The sequence below is a fragment of the Sus scrofa genome, chromosome 1, assembly GCF_054392235.1.
Source record: "Sus scrofa isolate SSC_HxYL_T2T_F1_AM1 chromosome 1, Sscrofa_HxYL_maternal_Yorkshire_Landrace_v2.0, whole genome shotgun sequence".
In the NCBI taxonomy this organism is placed as follows: domain Eukaryota; kingdom Metazoa; phylum Chordata; class Mammalia; order Artiodactyla; family Suidae; genus Sus; species Sus scrofa.
Window position 1 is genome coordinate 233,123,768 of NC_139383.1, and position 15,438 is coordinate 233,139,205.

Below are 15,438 nucleotides of genomic sequence, written 5' to 3' on the forward strand. Positions count from 1 at the left end.
AAAGTATTAAAGGTATATTTAGCCCTTTTAGATTTATTCATATATATATAGTTATTGGTTTACGTACCTAAATAATTCTAATGGAATATATAAAAATGTTAACAGTAGTTATTCTCATAGAATATTCTTCAGGATAGACTATATATATTAGTCTATTGAAAACATGTTTCAATAGATTTTAAAAGATTGAAATCATCCAAGTACCTTTTCCAATCACAATGGAATGAATCAATAAAGAATGAAAACTGAAAAATTCACAAATATATGAAAATGTAATATACTCTCAAACTACCAATGGATCAAAGAAGACAGTACAGAGAAATTAGAAAAAACTTAGAGATGAATAGAAATGAAAATACATATTCCAAAAACTTAAAGGCTGTTGCAGATTCGGTGCTCAGAGGGAAACGTATGACTATAAATGCCTACATTAAAAAAGATTTCAAATCAATACCTTAACTTTAAACCATAAGGAACTAAAAAAAAAAAAAAAGAACAAATTGAGCCCAAAGTTAACAATAGTTATTCTTTTTTTAATTTTATTGAAGTATAGTTGATTTACAATGTTGTGTTAATTTCTGCTGTACAGCAAAGTGACTCTGTCATAGATATATACATATCAATTTCTTTATAGGTTATCACAGAGTATTGAGTAGGTTTCCCTGTGCTATACAGCAGGTCCCCATTGACCATCCATTCCATATACCATACTGTGCATATGCCATCCCAGGTTCCCAGTCCTTCCCTCCCTCCACCCTTCCCCTTTGGTAACCATAAGTTTGTTTTCAGAGTCTGATTTCTATTTCTGTTTTGTAAATGAGTTCATCTGTATCATTCTTTTAGAATCCACATATAAGCGATATCATATGATGTGTCTTTCTCTGTCTGATTTCATCACGTAGTCTGATAATCTCTAGGTCTATCCGTGTTCCTTCAAATGGCATTGTTTTATTTTTTATGGCTGAGTTATATTCTATTGTATATATGTACCACTTCTTCTTTATCCATTCCTCTATTGATGGACATTTAAGTTGCTTCCATGTCTTGGCTGTTGTAAACAGTGCTGCTGTGAACATAGGGATTCATGTATCACCATGTTGTATATTAGATTCCCAGAACTGGAAGTTGATACCCTTTGACCAATATCTCCCTATTTCACCCCCCATCAGCTTCCAGTAACCATTTTCCTACTCTGTTTCTATGAATTCAACATTTTTAGCACATGTAAGTGAGATCACAGTATTTGCATCTCTCTGCTTGATTTATTTCACTTAGCATAGTGCCGTCATGGTGGTCCATCTCTCTTGTCACAAATGACAAGATTTCCTCATTTTTAGTGGGTGAATAGTATTCACATATATTATATACATGTTGATTATATCTATATCTTTATCTATATCTATATCTATATATCTGTCTCACATTCTCTTTATTCATTCATCCATCAGTAGACACGTTGGACGCCATGTCTTGGCATTATTGAATAATGCCTCAGTGAACATGGGAGTGGAAATATCTCTTCGAGACAGTGATTTCATTTCAGTCCCTTCAGATACATACCCAATAGTGGGACTGCTAAATCATATGGTAGTTCTAGTTTTAATTTTTTAAGAAACTTCCCTACTGTTTTCCACAGTAGCTGTGCCAATTCGCATTCCCACCAACCGTTCCCTTTTTTTCACATCCTCTCCAACCCTTGTTATTGTGTTGTCTTTTTGATAGTGGCCGTTCCTATTTGCTATCTCTGTGTCTTCTTTGGAAAAATGTCTATGCAGGTCCTCCACTACTAATATTTTGGTATACTTTCTACCCATCTTTATTCCTGTCCTTTGTATATTTATATAAAAATGGTAGCATAATCGTGTGTAAGTTTATGTATATGTCCTCTATTTTTCATTTATTATATGAATAGTTTCCCATATCATTGTATGGCATACAAAGATACTACTTACAATACAATGTTAAAATTATATAAATATGCTATAATGTATTTAACTATTCCTTCATTATTGGGCACTTAAATTTTTTCTCCTTGATCTCCTTCTAAAAAAAATAGTATTTTTATGAACATCATTTCAGATAAATGTTGTGCCCAAGCTTATGATTGACTATTTAGGATAGATTTCAAGAAGAAGTACTGGGGAGTTAAGATGCACATAACTGCACAGAAACATTATGCCACTCTAGACTTCAGCAAGAGTCTGTATTATTTTAGCCCTTAGTCAGAATTACTCTTTTTAAATTATGTTACTCCAAGTAAAAAATGTTATCTTGTTGTTTTATTTTGCATTTCTTCTTTTAAAAATGGTTTTTATTTTTTCCATTACAGCTGGTTTACAGTGTTCTGTCAGTTTTTTACTGTACAGCAAGGTGACGTAGTCACACATACATATATACATTCTTTTTCTCACATTATCCTCCATCACGCTTCGTCAAAAGTGACTAAATATAGTTCCCAGTGCTATACAGCAGGATCTCATTGCTTATCCATTCCAAATGCAGTAGTTTGCATCTATTAAACCCCAAGTTCCCAGTCCATCCCTCCCCCTCCCCCTTGGCAACCACAAGTCTGTTCTCCAAGTCCATAATTTTCTTTTCTGTGGAAAGGTTCATTTGTGCCATATATTAGATTCCTGATATAAGTGACATCATATGGTATTTGTCTTTCTCTTTCTTACTTAGTATTTTGCATTTCTTAAGTACTGGTGAAGTTCAACCGTTATTCATGTTTATTAGCCATTTGTAATTCATCTGAGATTTGAGCTTTGGGCTCTTTGCTTGTGTATATTAGGTGTTTATTATTTTTCCAAATGATTTATATGAACTCCACATATTAGGAAATCATTTCCTTTTTAACTTTATTTTATTCTAAGAAAACCTTTTGTTTTGTATTTGATTATCTCAGTGGTATATCTTAAATTGGTCTCAAAATGAGACCAGTATAAATTAAATTTTCTGATTAAGGTCTTTTTTTTTTTTTTTGCTTAAGATTGACCATAAGATAGTATTTATTCAGCCTGTAGTCCTATGTGAATACCAACTTGTGGTTTAAATTTTCAAGGAAGATTTTCTACCTCCCTTAGCCTTTTGCTATGGTTGAGAAATATGAGCTTCCTTGTGACCCCTGATGGGTTTATGGAAGGTGTAGCCCTTGGGATTCCAGCTTTAGTGAGGTTCCTCCATGAAATTTCCCCCCCTTGGGAGTTTTTGCTTTCTCAGTAGTATAGAATTTAATGGTACAATCAATGGCATCCTCAATTCCAGGAAATATGGTGTGTTTTGTAAATCTTTCAGTTTGTATAGTTTATCGTGTTTTTAATGTGACAAGTCTTTCACTTCTCAAGTAGCCAAATCTATTGACTTTATCCCACTTTAATATTTCAGTCTGATTTTAATAACATCGTCATTCAGATGTGATTCACATACCATGAAATTCACCCTTTCTAAAGTGAAATTCTGTGATTCTTAGTATATTCACCAAGTTATACAACTGTCACTACTACCTAATTTTATTTTATTTTATTTTTTATTTTTTATTTATTTATTTGCTCTTTAGGGCTGCACCCATGGCCTATGGAGGTTCCCAGGCTAGGGGTCCAATTGGAGCTACAACTGCTGGCCTGTGCCACAGCCACACGGAATCCAAGCCGCATTTGCGACCTACGCCACAGCTCACAGAAACACAGGATCCTTAACCCACTAAGTGAGGCCTGGGATCAAATCTGCAATCTCGTGGTTCCTAGTCAGATTCGTTTCCGCTGCACCTTGACAGGATCTCCCACTGTCTAATTTTAGAACACTTAGATTATCTCAAAAAGAAACACTATACCCATTAGCAGTCATTCTCTATTCCCTCCTCTCCCTGGCAACTACTCACTTATTTTCTGTCTGTGGATTTGCCTATCCTGGATATTTCACGTAAATAGAATCATATGGTATGTGGTCTTTTGTGTTTGACTTTTTTTCTCTTGATGTTTTAGCCATCTTGTTGTACCTTATTCTTTTCTATTGCTGAATAATATGTCATTGTATGGATATAACACATTTTGTTTATCTAATTAAACAATTAAATTGATGGATATTTGGGTTACATTTTTGGGATATTTGTTTACATTTTTTGGCTACTGTGAACAGTGCTGCTGTGAACATTCACACACAAGGTTTTTGTGGACATGTTTTGATTTCTCTTGGGTGTATACCTACGATTGGAATTGCTAGATGGTAACTCTATTTAACATTTTGAGGAACTGCTGGATTCTTTTCCAAAGCAGCTACACAGTTTTGCAATCCTACCAGCAATATATGAGGGATCCAATTTATCCAAATCCTCAGAAGTGTATGTTGCTGTCTGTCTTTCTTAATTTAGACATCCTAGTGAGTATAAAGCGGTACCTTAGTATGGATTTGATTTGCATTTATTTAATGACAAATGATTTTGGAGATCTTGTTAAGTGCTTTTTTTTTTTTTTTTACCATTTTTATCTTCCTTCAAGAAATGTCTATTCAAATCCTTTGTCCAGTTTTAGTTGGGTTATTTGCTTTGAATTACTGAGTTGTAAGAGTTCATTATACATATTCTCGATGGAAGTTTTTGCTATCACATATATGATTTACAAATATTGATTTAATCTGTAGTATATGGTATGAGGTAGGGTCCAACTTCATTCTTTTGCATCTGGGTATCCAAATGTCCCAGCACCATTTGTTGAACAGCCTGTTCTTTCCCCCATTGAATTATCTTGGCTCCCTTGTTTAAAATCAGTTGTCCACAAATATTGGGATGAATTTCTGGATCTCCCCCAGGTTTCTCAAGAACCTGCCTTCATGCCTCACTGAAAGCCACCCCAACATACTCAGGTACCCAGACCAGAGGTGCTGACATCAATCTTTGATTTCCTTTTGCTTACTACCCACGTGTAGTCCCTCAGTGACACCTATTCTCACTCTTAGCCCTTCTGTCATAATGCCTCACTCTCCTCATTCAACTACTGTGTTTTTTATGATTCTGGTTTTGGATTTGTTTGCTTTGTGTGTGTGTGTGTGCATAAAGTTGTAGCTCTCATATTGGAGTTTTTTGTTGTTGTTTTTGTCTTTTTGTCTTTTCTAGGGCTGCTCCCGTGGCACATGGAGGTTCCCAGGCGAGGGGTCTAATCAGAGCTGTAACCACTGGCTTACGCCAGAGCCACAGCAACGCCAGATCTGAGCCACATCTGCGACCCACACTACAGTTCACAGCAACACCGGATCCTTAACCCCCTGAGCAAGGCCAGGGATCAAACCTGCAACCTCATGGTTCTTAGTTGGATTCGTTAATCCCTGAGCCACGACGGGAACTTTTCACATTGGTTTTTTACCTCCAGTCATATCCCCATCCAATTCATTCTCTCTCCATTGCAGCTGGAAAGATCACTTTAAAATATAAATCTCCTCTTTAGGAATTCTCTTGTGGCTCAGTGTGTTAAGGATCTGGCGTTGTCATTGTAGCAGCCTGGGTTGCTGCTGTATACACACACACACACACATATCCTCTTGCTAATTTCCTATGAAAACTCTTCCATACTTTAAAAAACAATCTCAGTGGATTCTCTAGTACCCAAAAATCCTTAAATTCACTTCTGAGCTTCTTTGTGATGTGGCCTCTTTTTCTCTCCCTTGTGATATCTCTCACACTCCATTTCATCTGTACCTTATCCTCTAGGCTATAGCAGCTCTGAGCTCCCTCCAGTTACCCCTCACAGTCCAAGCTGCCTGCATATCCATACATTTTCTTGTCCCTTTACCTGTAATAATATCCATCCTCCACCTGGTTCTTCCTTCCCATCTTAGCTCAAATGATGCTTCTTTCAGAGCACTCACCATTCTCTGCCATAATGAGCTGCTGTTCTATTTCCCACACTTGACTCCAAGTTCCTAAAAAGTAGGGATTGTGTTTGGTTCTTATATATATATTCCTAAAACCTAGCACATTTCCTGGCACATTGTAGGTACACAGTCATTACTTGGTGAATAATTGAATGAATGGATGGACTTTTCATCTACTACCAGCTTTTCAAAGTGTGGCAATTTAATTAGTAAAGTTGACAGTTTAAAATACAAACTCAAGATACTTTATCAACTGTGATTAAGTTAAAGCCCCTAATTCCTACAGGCATACTTTTTTTTTTTTTTCCTGGCTGTGAAGTAATACATATTTATTATAGAAAGTTCAGGGGAAAAGTACAGATTAAATTACAATGATGAAAATACATCACCTAGAGAAAGTCACAGTTTAAACTTTGGAATATATATTTCCAAATATTTCACTAAGCACATACACACACATTCACATACCCCTTTTGTTGTGATTTTATTTTTAAAAAATAGTGTATTACTTATGTTGGCTAAGTTTTACTGCAGCAGTAAATTAACTCTGGATTCTCTGTGGCTTAATAAAAGATTATTCCTTGTTCATACTTCTGCAATACAGGTTGTCAGGGGCTCTGCTCAACTCAGCCATTTGGCAACAAATATACATTCTTTGTAGATGAAAACTTCCCCTCCCCACCCCAGGAAAATACTACCTGATCTTCAACTTCTTTTTTTTTTTTTTTTTTTTTTTTTTTTTTTTGTCTTTTTGTCTTTTTGTCTTTTTGTTGTTGTTGCTATTTCTTGGGCCGCTCCCGCGGCATATGGAGGTTCCCAGGCTAGGGGTTGAAGCCGGAGCTGTAGCCACCGGCCTACACCAGAGCCACAGCAACGCAGGATCTGAGCCGCGTCTGCAACCTACACCACAGCTCACGGCAACGCTGGATCGTTAACCCACTGAGCAAGGGCAGGGACTGAACCCTCAACCTCTTGGTTCCTAGTCGGATTCGTTAACCACTGCGCCACGACGGGAACTCCCAACTTCCTTTTTTTTTAATCAATGTTTCTGACTTTCTTAAATCCATTTATCCCACCCCAGAATGAGTCATTACTGTCAATATAATAATGTATGCAAAATCCTTTCATTCTTTCTGTAAATATTAGTCACTGTAATGTTGAAACCTCACTGAAATTCTCTACCCAGATAATGCATCTAAAGTACTAAAACTTAGTTTCCTAAATGAAGGAGAATAGTACATTAATTAGTTAAAAATCAGTGGTCCTAAAATTTCAAAACAATAATTAATTCTTTCAACCAACTTTTGAGTACCTATTATGTACCCAACACTATGCTAAGCATTAATAATATAGAAAGCTTTTTTTAAAAAAATTTAATTAGTTCCTCCCTCAGTAATTTTATAGTCTGTTTTGTGTCAGGGATTGGAAGGTGTAACAGATTTATAATGTAATAATGCAACTGTTAATAGAGTTTCTGAATATGCTACTGTAGGTGAGCAGAGAGAAATAAGACCAATCTACCCAAAGGGAGCTTCACAGAGAAAAGAATATTTAAACTAAGTCCCGAAAATCTAAGCCTGCATTTATTAGGAAGTGGTGCAAGAAGGGCATCTCAAATAGAAGGAGCAGCATGTGCAAAGGCCCAGGGTTAGGAATAACATGGTAGGTTCAGGGAATGGCAGATGGATGAGCTGAAAAGCAATTGGGATTGAGCAGTGAAGTAGCAGGACAGAGGGCTAGGAATGGACACAGGATACCTATCATCATTGTTTAGCCAAAGAAAAATCCAAGAATTTCTGTGGCACAGAAGTAACCAGCAGGAGTTCCCTCATGGCCTAGTGGTTAAGGATCCTATGTTGTCACTGCTATGGTGCAGGTTTGATCCCTCGCCTGGGGGAGACTTCCACATGCTATGGTGTGGCCAAAGGGGAAAAGAAAAAAGAAAGTAACCAGCAACCCAAACCATCCTTTGAGATTATCCAGTCAAAAGAAGTCCCTGAGGCATTCAATTTCTGCAAAATTCATTCAAGTCCTTATTCACTGAGTGAAGCTCAGATAATTCCTTTTAGGAAGATTCACTATTTAAGACAAAAGTAAAAGTGCCTTCTTTAGGTGCTGTGTGGTCCTGGCAGGAGTTTGATTTTGGGTCTTCTCTGCTTCTCACTGTATGTGATGCTGATAATGAACAAAGAGCTATTTCTTTTGGAGGCCCTTGACCATCAGTCCATTATAAACGACAAGTATAGACAGTTCTCTGAGTGTGTTCCCCTCTCTCATGTTTCTGTGATACTGTCAACATTCTTCTGATCCTGGCACCTCCTCGAGTTAGAGAATTAGCATTGACCCAAGAGCTATGTGATTCTCAAAACTTTTGGTCTCAGGGCCACTTTACATCCTTAAAAATGATTAAGGACTCCAAAGAGCTTTTATTTATGTGCCATGTACCTATCTATATTTAACCAATTAGGATTTAAAATTGAGGGAAATGTGAAGTATTCTTTAATTCTTAGAAGGTAACAATAAAAAATGGCATGTTCATAAGTCAATTTTAAAAAGTAAAAAAATTTCTAACAAAATAGTGATTATGAAAAATAATTGTTTTTCCAAAACAAGTAATTGAGTGAGAAAAGTGTTTTGTTTTGTTTGCTTTTTAGGGCCTCACCCACTGCATGTGGAGGTTCCCAGGCTAGGGGTCAAATCAGAGCTACAGCTGCTGGCCAGCTACAGCCACAGCAGTGCCAGGTCTAAGCCACATCTGCAGCCTACACCACAGCTCACAGCAATGCTGGATCCTTAACCCACTGAGCAAGGCCAGGGATTGAATCCATAACCTGATGGTTACTAGTTGGGTTCGTTAACTGCTGAGCCACAGTAGGAACTCCCAAAAGTGGTATTATTTTATATTTTTGAAAGTCCTTAATTCTGACTTAATTGAAGACATCTAGATTCTCATGTCTGCTTCTGAAAAATTCAGTCTATGGTGATACAACAGGTCAAGTAACATCTAGAAAACTCAGGAGACCATGAGAGTGAGAAAGGTAAATAACTTTTTAATATTTTTACGAAAGCAGTCCTAACATCACAGACCTTCTAAGAGGGTCTCAGAGATTCCTAACAGTCCCTGGATGACGTTTGAGGTACTCTGACGGACTTAGAAATTTTAAAATACGGTTGACCCATGAACATTATGGGGTGTTAGTGGTGCCAACTCCCCTGCCCCAACACAGTCGAAAACTGACGTATAACTTAGAGTAGACCCTTTGTATCTGTGGTTCCTGGCATCCAAGGATTCACCCCACCCCAGATCATGTAGTACTATAGCGTTCACTATTAAAAACAATCCTTACACATGCGGACCCACATTGTTCAAACCTGTGTTGTTCAAGGGTCAAGTGTACTATACTGAAAAAAAAAAAAAGGTGAGAGTTGAGGGTTTATAGAAGTTAACTGATAAACTGTTAAAGCCAAAGCCAGGAGTTCCCGTCGTGGCGCAGTGGTTAACGAATCCGACTAGGAACCATGAGGTTGCGGGTTCGGTCCCTGCCCTTGCTCAGTGGGTTAACGATCCAGCGTTGCTGTGGCTGTGGCATAGGCCGGCGGCTACAGCTCCTATTGGACCCCTAGCCTGGGAACCTCCATATGCTGCGGGAGTGGCCCAAAGAAATAGCAAAAAAAGACAAAAAAAAAAAAAAAGCCAAAGCCAGTGTGTGGATAATTCCTTCACAGCTGTGAAGCAAGTATGACTACTGTTTCAGTGGGATGAGGAGTTTTAAAAAAATGTGACCTATTCACACAATAAGACTCAAAGATTTTGAAACCAAACTTGTGGTTGCCAAAGGGGAAACGCTGGGGGGAGGGATACATTGGGGGGTTGGGATTGGCAGATATGCACTATTTTATTCAAAATTGGTAAGTAGCAAGGACCTGCTGTATAGCACAGAGAAATCTACTCAGTACTCTGTGATAGCCTATATGGGAAAAGAATATAAAAATGAATGACTATATGTATATATACACACACACACATACATATGTATATACATACATATACACATATGCACACACATATGTATAACTGATTCTCATTGCTGTAGACCTGAAATTAACAGTATAAGTCAACTATACTCTAATAAAACTCTTTTTAAAAAGTGACTTATTCAGCCCACTTATTTACCATTAATCCATTTTGATCAGTTTTTAAACATTCAAAATCTCCTCCCCTCAAAGAAAAAAAAAATCTTGTTTTATCCTTTTTCCCCTCACTTTAACAGAAAATAGAATGTCAAAAAACTAGGAAATGAACCTCCAGTTAGGCAACTTCAAAGAAAGACACCTGGGATTTCATGCCTTCTAGCTCTGTGACCTTGAGCAGCTTACAACTTTTCAGTTCTCAATTTCTGGACCTATAAAAGGGCTTACCGCCCTCAGACGATCGTCTGGATAGTTTGAGATACAGAATGTGGATGTTGGCTTCCAAACTCTAAAGCCCTCTACAAGTGTTGTTAATTATGATGACTATGTTATTATGATTATAAGGTGCTCATGGGACACACGGACCTTCCCTTCTCTTTAAGTGGGGAGATTCCCCTCTATTCTTTCCTCATTTGTGTGTCCCAAAGTCCTTTTCCAATTAAGTTCTTGCAAGCCGCCGATGCAAGGCCCCGATGAGCCGTGTAATCTAAACTCTGAGATGCCCAAAGCCAACATACTCACTCTAATGCATCTGCTGTCAGGTTACCCCTATATGAAAAACTCTGAAGACACCACTAAAACCAAGTTCAGGGGAAAGTGTAAACAGGCCTCATCTTCCCTCTCCCTTTACCCTCCAAGGAAGTTCTCTAACAGTAATAAGTCAGGAAGAATTATTGCAGCAAAGAGTGAATACAAATGGGGACAGTCTGGCTGTAGCTGAAGCAGCTCCCACTGACGTATCAGACGTAAAGTCACAGCCTTCAGGGAGTGTGATGAATGGTGAGGTATACTTACCTTGGTTCAGGTTTCCTGTACACTTCAGAAGTTTTAGAATGATGTTGGACAAAGATCAGGAGTGAATTATATATCTAATGTAACCATGACCTAGAAAAGACCCAGAGGGCAGGAATCTCAGTGGAAAGTCACTGAAAAAAAAAGCAACCAGAAGTAACTTAGCTAAATTGGGCAACATGAGTATAAGATTAAACATTGGCTTGTTTAGAAATTCCCAGTCCCAAGTTAATAAAACTGGGGTCGTGAGAATTCTCCTTACTTTACATCTGCATTTATCAACCCACCCAGCCTCCTCCCAGCACTAGAAAAACATTGCTCAGAGGAGGAAAAATAATTCTTTAGCAAGAAATGTTGGAATTTCACCTCAAATAAGACTATATTTCAAAATATGGAGAGAGATCTCAACCCAAATTTATTCTAACATACTTTGATTTAAGTCCAGTCATTTTGGACAAATAAAATTGCCAAAACAAGCAGAAATTGATGGAACATTGTAAATCAACCATAATAAAAAATTAAAATTAAATAAAATAAAACTACCAAAACATAACATAATCTCCCTTTCCTCATGTATATAAAACAAAGCTTCTTGCATCCTAGTCAAATAATGACTAAAATGTTAATAAATCATAAGTAAAATTTTAATGTAATGAATGAAATATTAATGTAGTTTTTCAATAACTGGTAATTGTCTGTCCTTTTTCTTCTTGTCTAGCTTTGAAGGCCTCGCCATCTAAAAAACGGTGCAATTCCATTGCCGCCCTAAAGGCAACCTCACAGGAGATTGTGTCCTCAATCAGCCAGGAGTGGAAGGATGAGAAGCGTGACTTGCTGACCGAAGGGCAGAGTTTTAGCAGCCTTGATGAAGAAGGTAGAGACATGGAACTCAAAAAAAGAAAGAAAATTCTAGTTTTATTTATATAAGCAATGTGAACCCATGGTGGAAAAATTAGAAAATATTTGCCCTAAGAGATAAAGTCTCCAAATTCATTTTTAAACAGATATTTACAGGATGACACAGTTAATGTAAAAATTTTAAAACACATAGACAATACTGTATATGGTTCATGGTAAAAAAAAATTAGAACATACTAAAATATTCAAAAGCAAAGGAATATAATCCCATTGCTTGAAGATAACAAATCTGAAGATTTTTGTTATTTTTACTATTAGACCTTGTTCTTTGCTTGTATATATATATTTTTTTGAAACACAAATATAAATTACATACACAATGTAACAGTGAATTTTCAATTTTTTAGGTTCTCTTTAATAAGTTTCATAAGGGTTTCATAAAGGTTTAGTTTAATAAAAATAAGTTTAATAAAAATTTTCTCCTGGCTTATCATATATTCCTACCTTTTGTTAAATTTATTCCTTGAATGGCTATAGAGACATAGATATATATTTTATGTCTTTTCAGATAGTATTTTTGTCTTTTCTGACCACACTCACAGCATGTGGGAGTTCCCAAGCCAGGGATCGAATCTGAGCCCCAGCTGCAACCTATACCACAGCTGCAGCAATGCTGGATCCTTAATCCGCTGCACCACACGGCAGGAACTTCTCAAATAGTGTATTTTTTTAAGATTTGGTTTTTCTGGCTGATTGTTGCTACTGCATAGGCCTTGCATCTTTTTTCTTTCTTTCTTTCTTTCTTTCTTGCTGACTGGGACTTCTGGCACACTGATGAATAGAAGTAGTGATTGTGGTGGGCAGCCTTGTCTTGTCCTGATTTTAAAGGGAATGCTTCTAATGTTTCACTGCTGAGAAAGAAGTTTGCTATATTTGATGCCCATAATCAGGTCAAGGCAGTTCGTTTTTGTTCCTGCTTTCTAAAGTTTTTATCAAGAATGAGTGTTGCATTTTGTCAGATATTTTTCTCTATTGAGTTAATCATTTGGGTTTTTTCTTCTAATCCTGTAAGAGGAAATGATATTTCAGATTTTATTACCAGAATATTCCTTTGGGAATCCCTGTATTTCCTGAGAATTTCTTTTACTTCCTATAGAAGATTAGGTCTGTTCTTGAAGTTTTCTTTTCCTCAGAGCACTTACCCCCCTCAGAGTCTTTCGAGTAGTATGTTCATCCTTTTCCTTCTGCAGCACTTATCCTTATGTGGCATGTTGGGTTTCATTATAACCATGCTCATCTTATAAACCAACTTTTGCCCAGATTGACACAGGTTCAGTCCCTAGCCTCGCTCAGTGGATCAAGGACCTGGCATTGCTATGAGCTGTGGTGTAGGTCACAGGTGCGGCTTGGATCCCACCATGCTGTGGCTGTGGTACAGGCCAGCAGTTGTAGTTCCAATTTGACCCCTAGCCTGGGAACCTCCCTATGCCACGGGTGTGGTCCTAAAAAAAATTAAAATAAAATAAAAGATTTTTAAAAATTAAATAAAATATAGGTACTTCACCAGAAAAGGCCTCTGAAGTTGGAAGGAAAACCCATTAAGCATATTCTTTGAAACTGTTCACATACTGTTTTAAAATGAGTTTGTCTTAACAACTCTCTGGATATACAAAGTGTACTGCAAGGTCCATCCTTTTAATAAAGCTCTGTACTTGGGGATGTCCCCTTTCATCATGCACCAAGTCATTACCAAATTCCCTCTAGTTTCTAATCACTTCTTTTCTGTCACTCTGTGTATGTCCAAGTTGTATTAGTTTTCTATTACCATGTAACAGATTACCAGAAAGTTAGCAGCTTGTTATAACCTCCACTTATTAGCTAAAGGTTCTATAAGTCAGAGGAGTGGCAAGGCTTACCTGGATTCTGTGGACACAGCTTTTCGGGGTCTCAAAAACTAGAATTGAGGTGTCAGTTGGGCTGAGTTCTTGTCTGGAGGTGCTGGAGAAGACCTCTCCTCTGAGTTTATCCTGTTGTTGGCAGAATTCACCTCCTGTAGTTGCAGGGCTCAAGTCCCCAGGTCTTTGCTGTCTGACAGATGTGGGCCAGCCTCAGCCCCTAGAGACCATCCTCATTCCCTGCCATGCAGCCCGCTCCATCTTCAAACAGAGAATTTCTTGCAAATCAGTCCCCCTCACACTTGGAATTTCTGACATCAGCTTCTCTGACTTCTAGACACGGATTTAAAGGCCTCACGTGATAAGGCCAGGCCCACCTGGATACTCTCCCCTTTGACTAAGTGTTAACGATTAGTGGTCTTAATTACATCTGCAAAATTCCTTCTGCCACATAAGATAATATAATCACAGGAGTAGTGGTTCATCATTCTCACAGCTTCTACCCACACACAAGGGTGCAGGTCACTGTGGTCATCCTAGAATTCTGCTCAGCATATAGTTTCTTTAAAAACTAAAGGATAAGGGGGAGCTCCAATTGTGGTGCAGCGGTGACAAACCCAGCAAGTATCCATGAGGATGCAGGTTCAATCTCTGGCCTTGCTCAGTGAGTTAAGGATCTGTTTTTTCCATGAGCTGTGGTGTAGGTTGCAGACATGACTGGGATCCCGCATGACTGTGGCTGTAGTGTAGGCTGGAAGCTGCAGCTCAGATTCATCCCCTAGCTTGAGAACTTCCTTATGCCACAGGTGCTGCCCTGAAAAGCAAAAAAAAAAAAAAAGAAAGAAAAAAAGAAAAGAAAGAAAGAAAGAAAGAAAAATTGGAGGATAAGAGCTGGTAAGGAAACAGTTCTCGGGTTCAAAGAATGACTCCTAACCTAAAGGAGGAAGGGGTCAGCTTCCCCATGCTCAGGTGCTGTATGAACTGGGCCTGAGGCACTATACAGGTAGTGTGTTCCTATCTTCCACCCCTCAGGGAGCCTCTGGTTTATGAAGTCAGGCTGAGTATGCCCAAGATCTGAGTCTGATTAGTAGTCTTCAGTCCAGCTCTAGCTGCCTTGTATTTAGTGGTGATCCATTGGAATCTGAAGTGAGGTTATTTTTCAGACCCAGTTTTTTATGTCACTGAGACTTTTCATCCTTTTTTCTGTATTAAATAAAAAGATAGGGATCAAGTGTATTGGAGATGACTAGCCACCTGTCATTTTAAATTGAAGCCTTCAGGATTTTTGCATGTCAAGCCTTTGTGTTTTTAGATGATTGTCATCTGTTGTTCATCATAGCAGTTGTTTATTTTGACCTAAATCAGACACAAAGCTGAATCATCTCATGCATTTTCATGTGTGTCTGGGCAGTCTAGAATCCAAGCCTTCTCTACTTGCCCCCTTTCCCGCCTCACCTTACCCCACCTCTCCATCTATACCTCTCCAAATCCAAAGTCCAAAGCCTCACACTTAGGTGATTGTCCATTCATACACTTCCAGACAGTATATAATATTAAGTCTATTGTGCCTATAAAGGAATACCAGAGACAGCTTAAGGTTATATTGTATTTATTATCATCTGTTTTTTTGAGTTTTTTTGTTTGTTTGTTTGTTTGTTTGTTTGTCTTTATGCCATTTCTTGGGCCTGCTCCCACGGCATATGGAGGTTCCCAGGCTAGGGTCAAATGAGAGCTGTAGCTGCCGACCTACACCAGAGCCACAGCAACACAGGGTCCAAACCGCATCTGTGACCTACACCACAGCTCATGGCAACGCCGGATCCTTAAGCCACTGAGCAAG

At 38.1% G+C, this 15,438-nt stretch overlaps 1 protein-coding gene across 3 annotated transcripts in view; it reads left to right on the top strand.

The window, feature by feature from the left end:
- Positions 1 to 15,438, top strand: part of PIP5K1B (phosphatidylinositol-4-phosphate 5-kinase type 1 beta) — a 340,526-nt gene that overhangs the window by 240,579 nt on the left and 84,509 nt on the right. For all 3 annotated transcript variants that reach the window (XM_021064629.2, XM_021064626.2, XM_084987622.1), the window contains one exon: positions 11,564 to 11,719. In XM_021064629.2, coding sequence (XP_020920288.1) covers positions 11,564 to 11,719 — 156 coding nt within the window. The remainder of the gene's footprint in view (positions 1 to 11,563; positions 11,720 to 15,438) is intronic.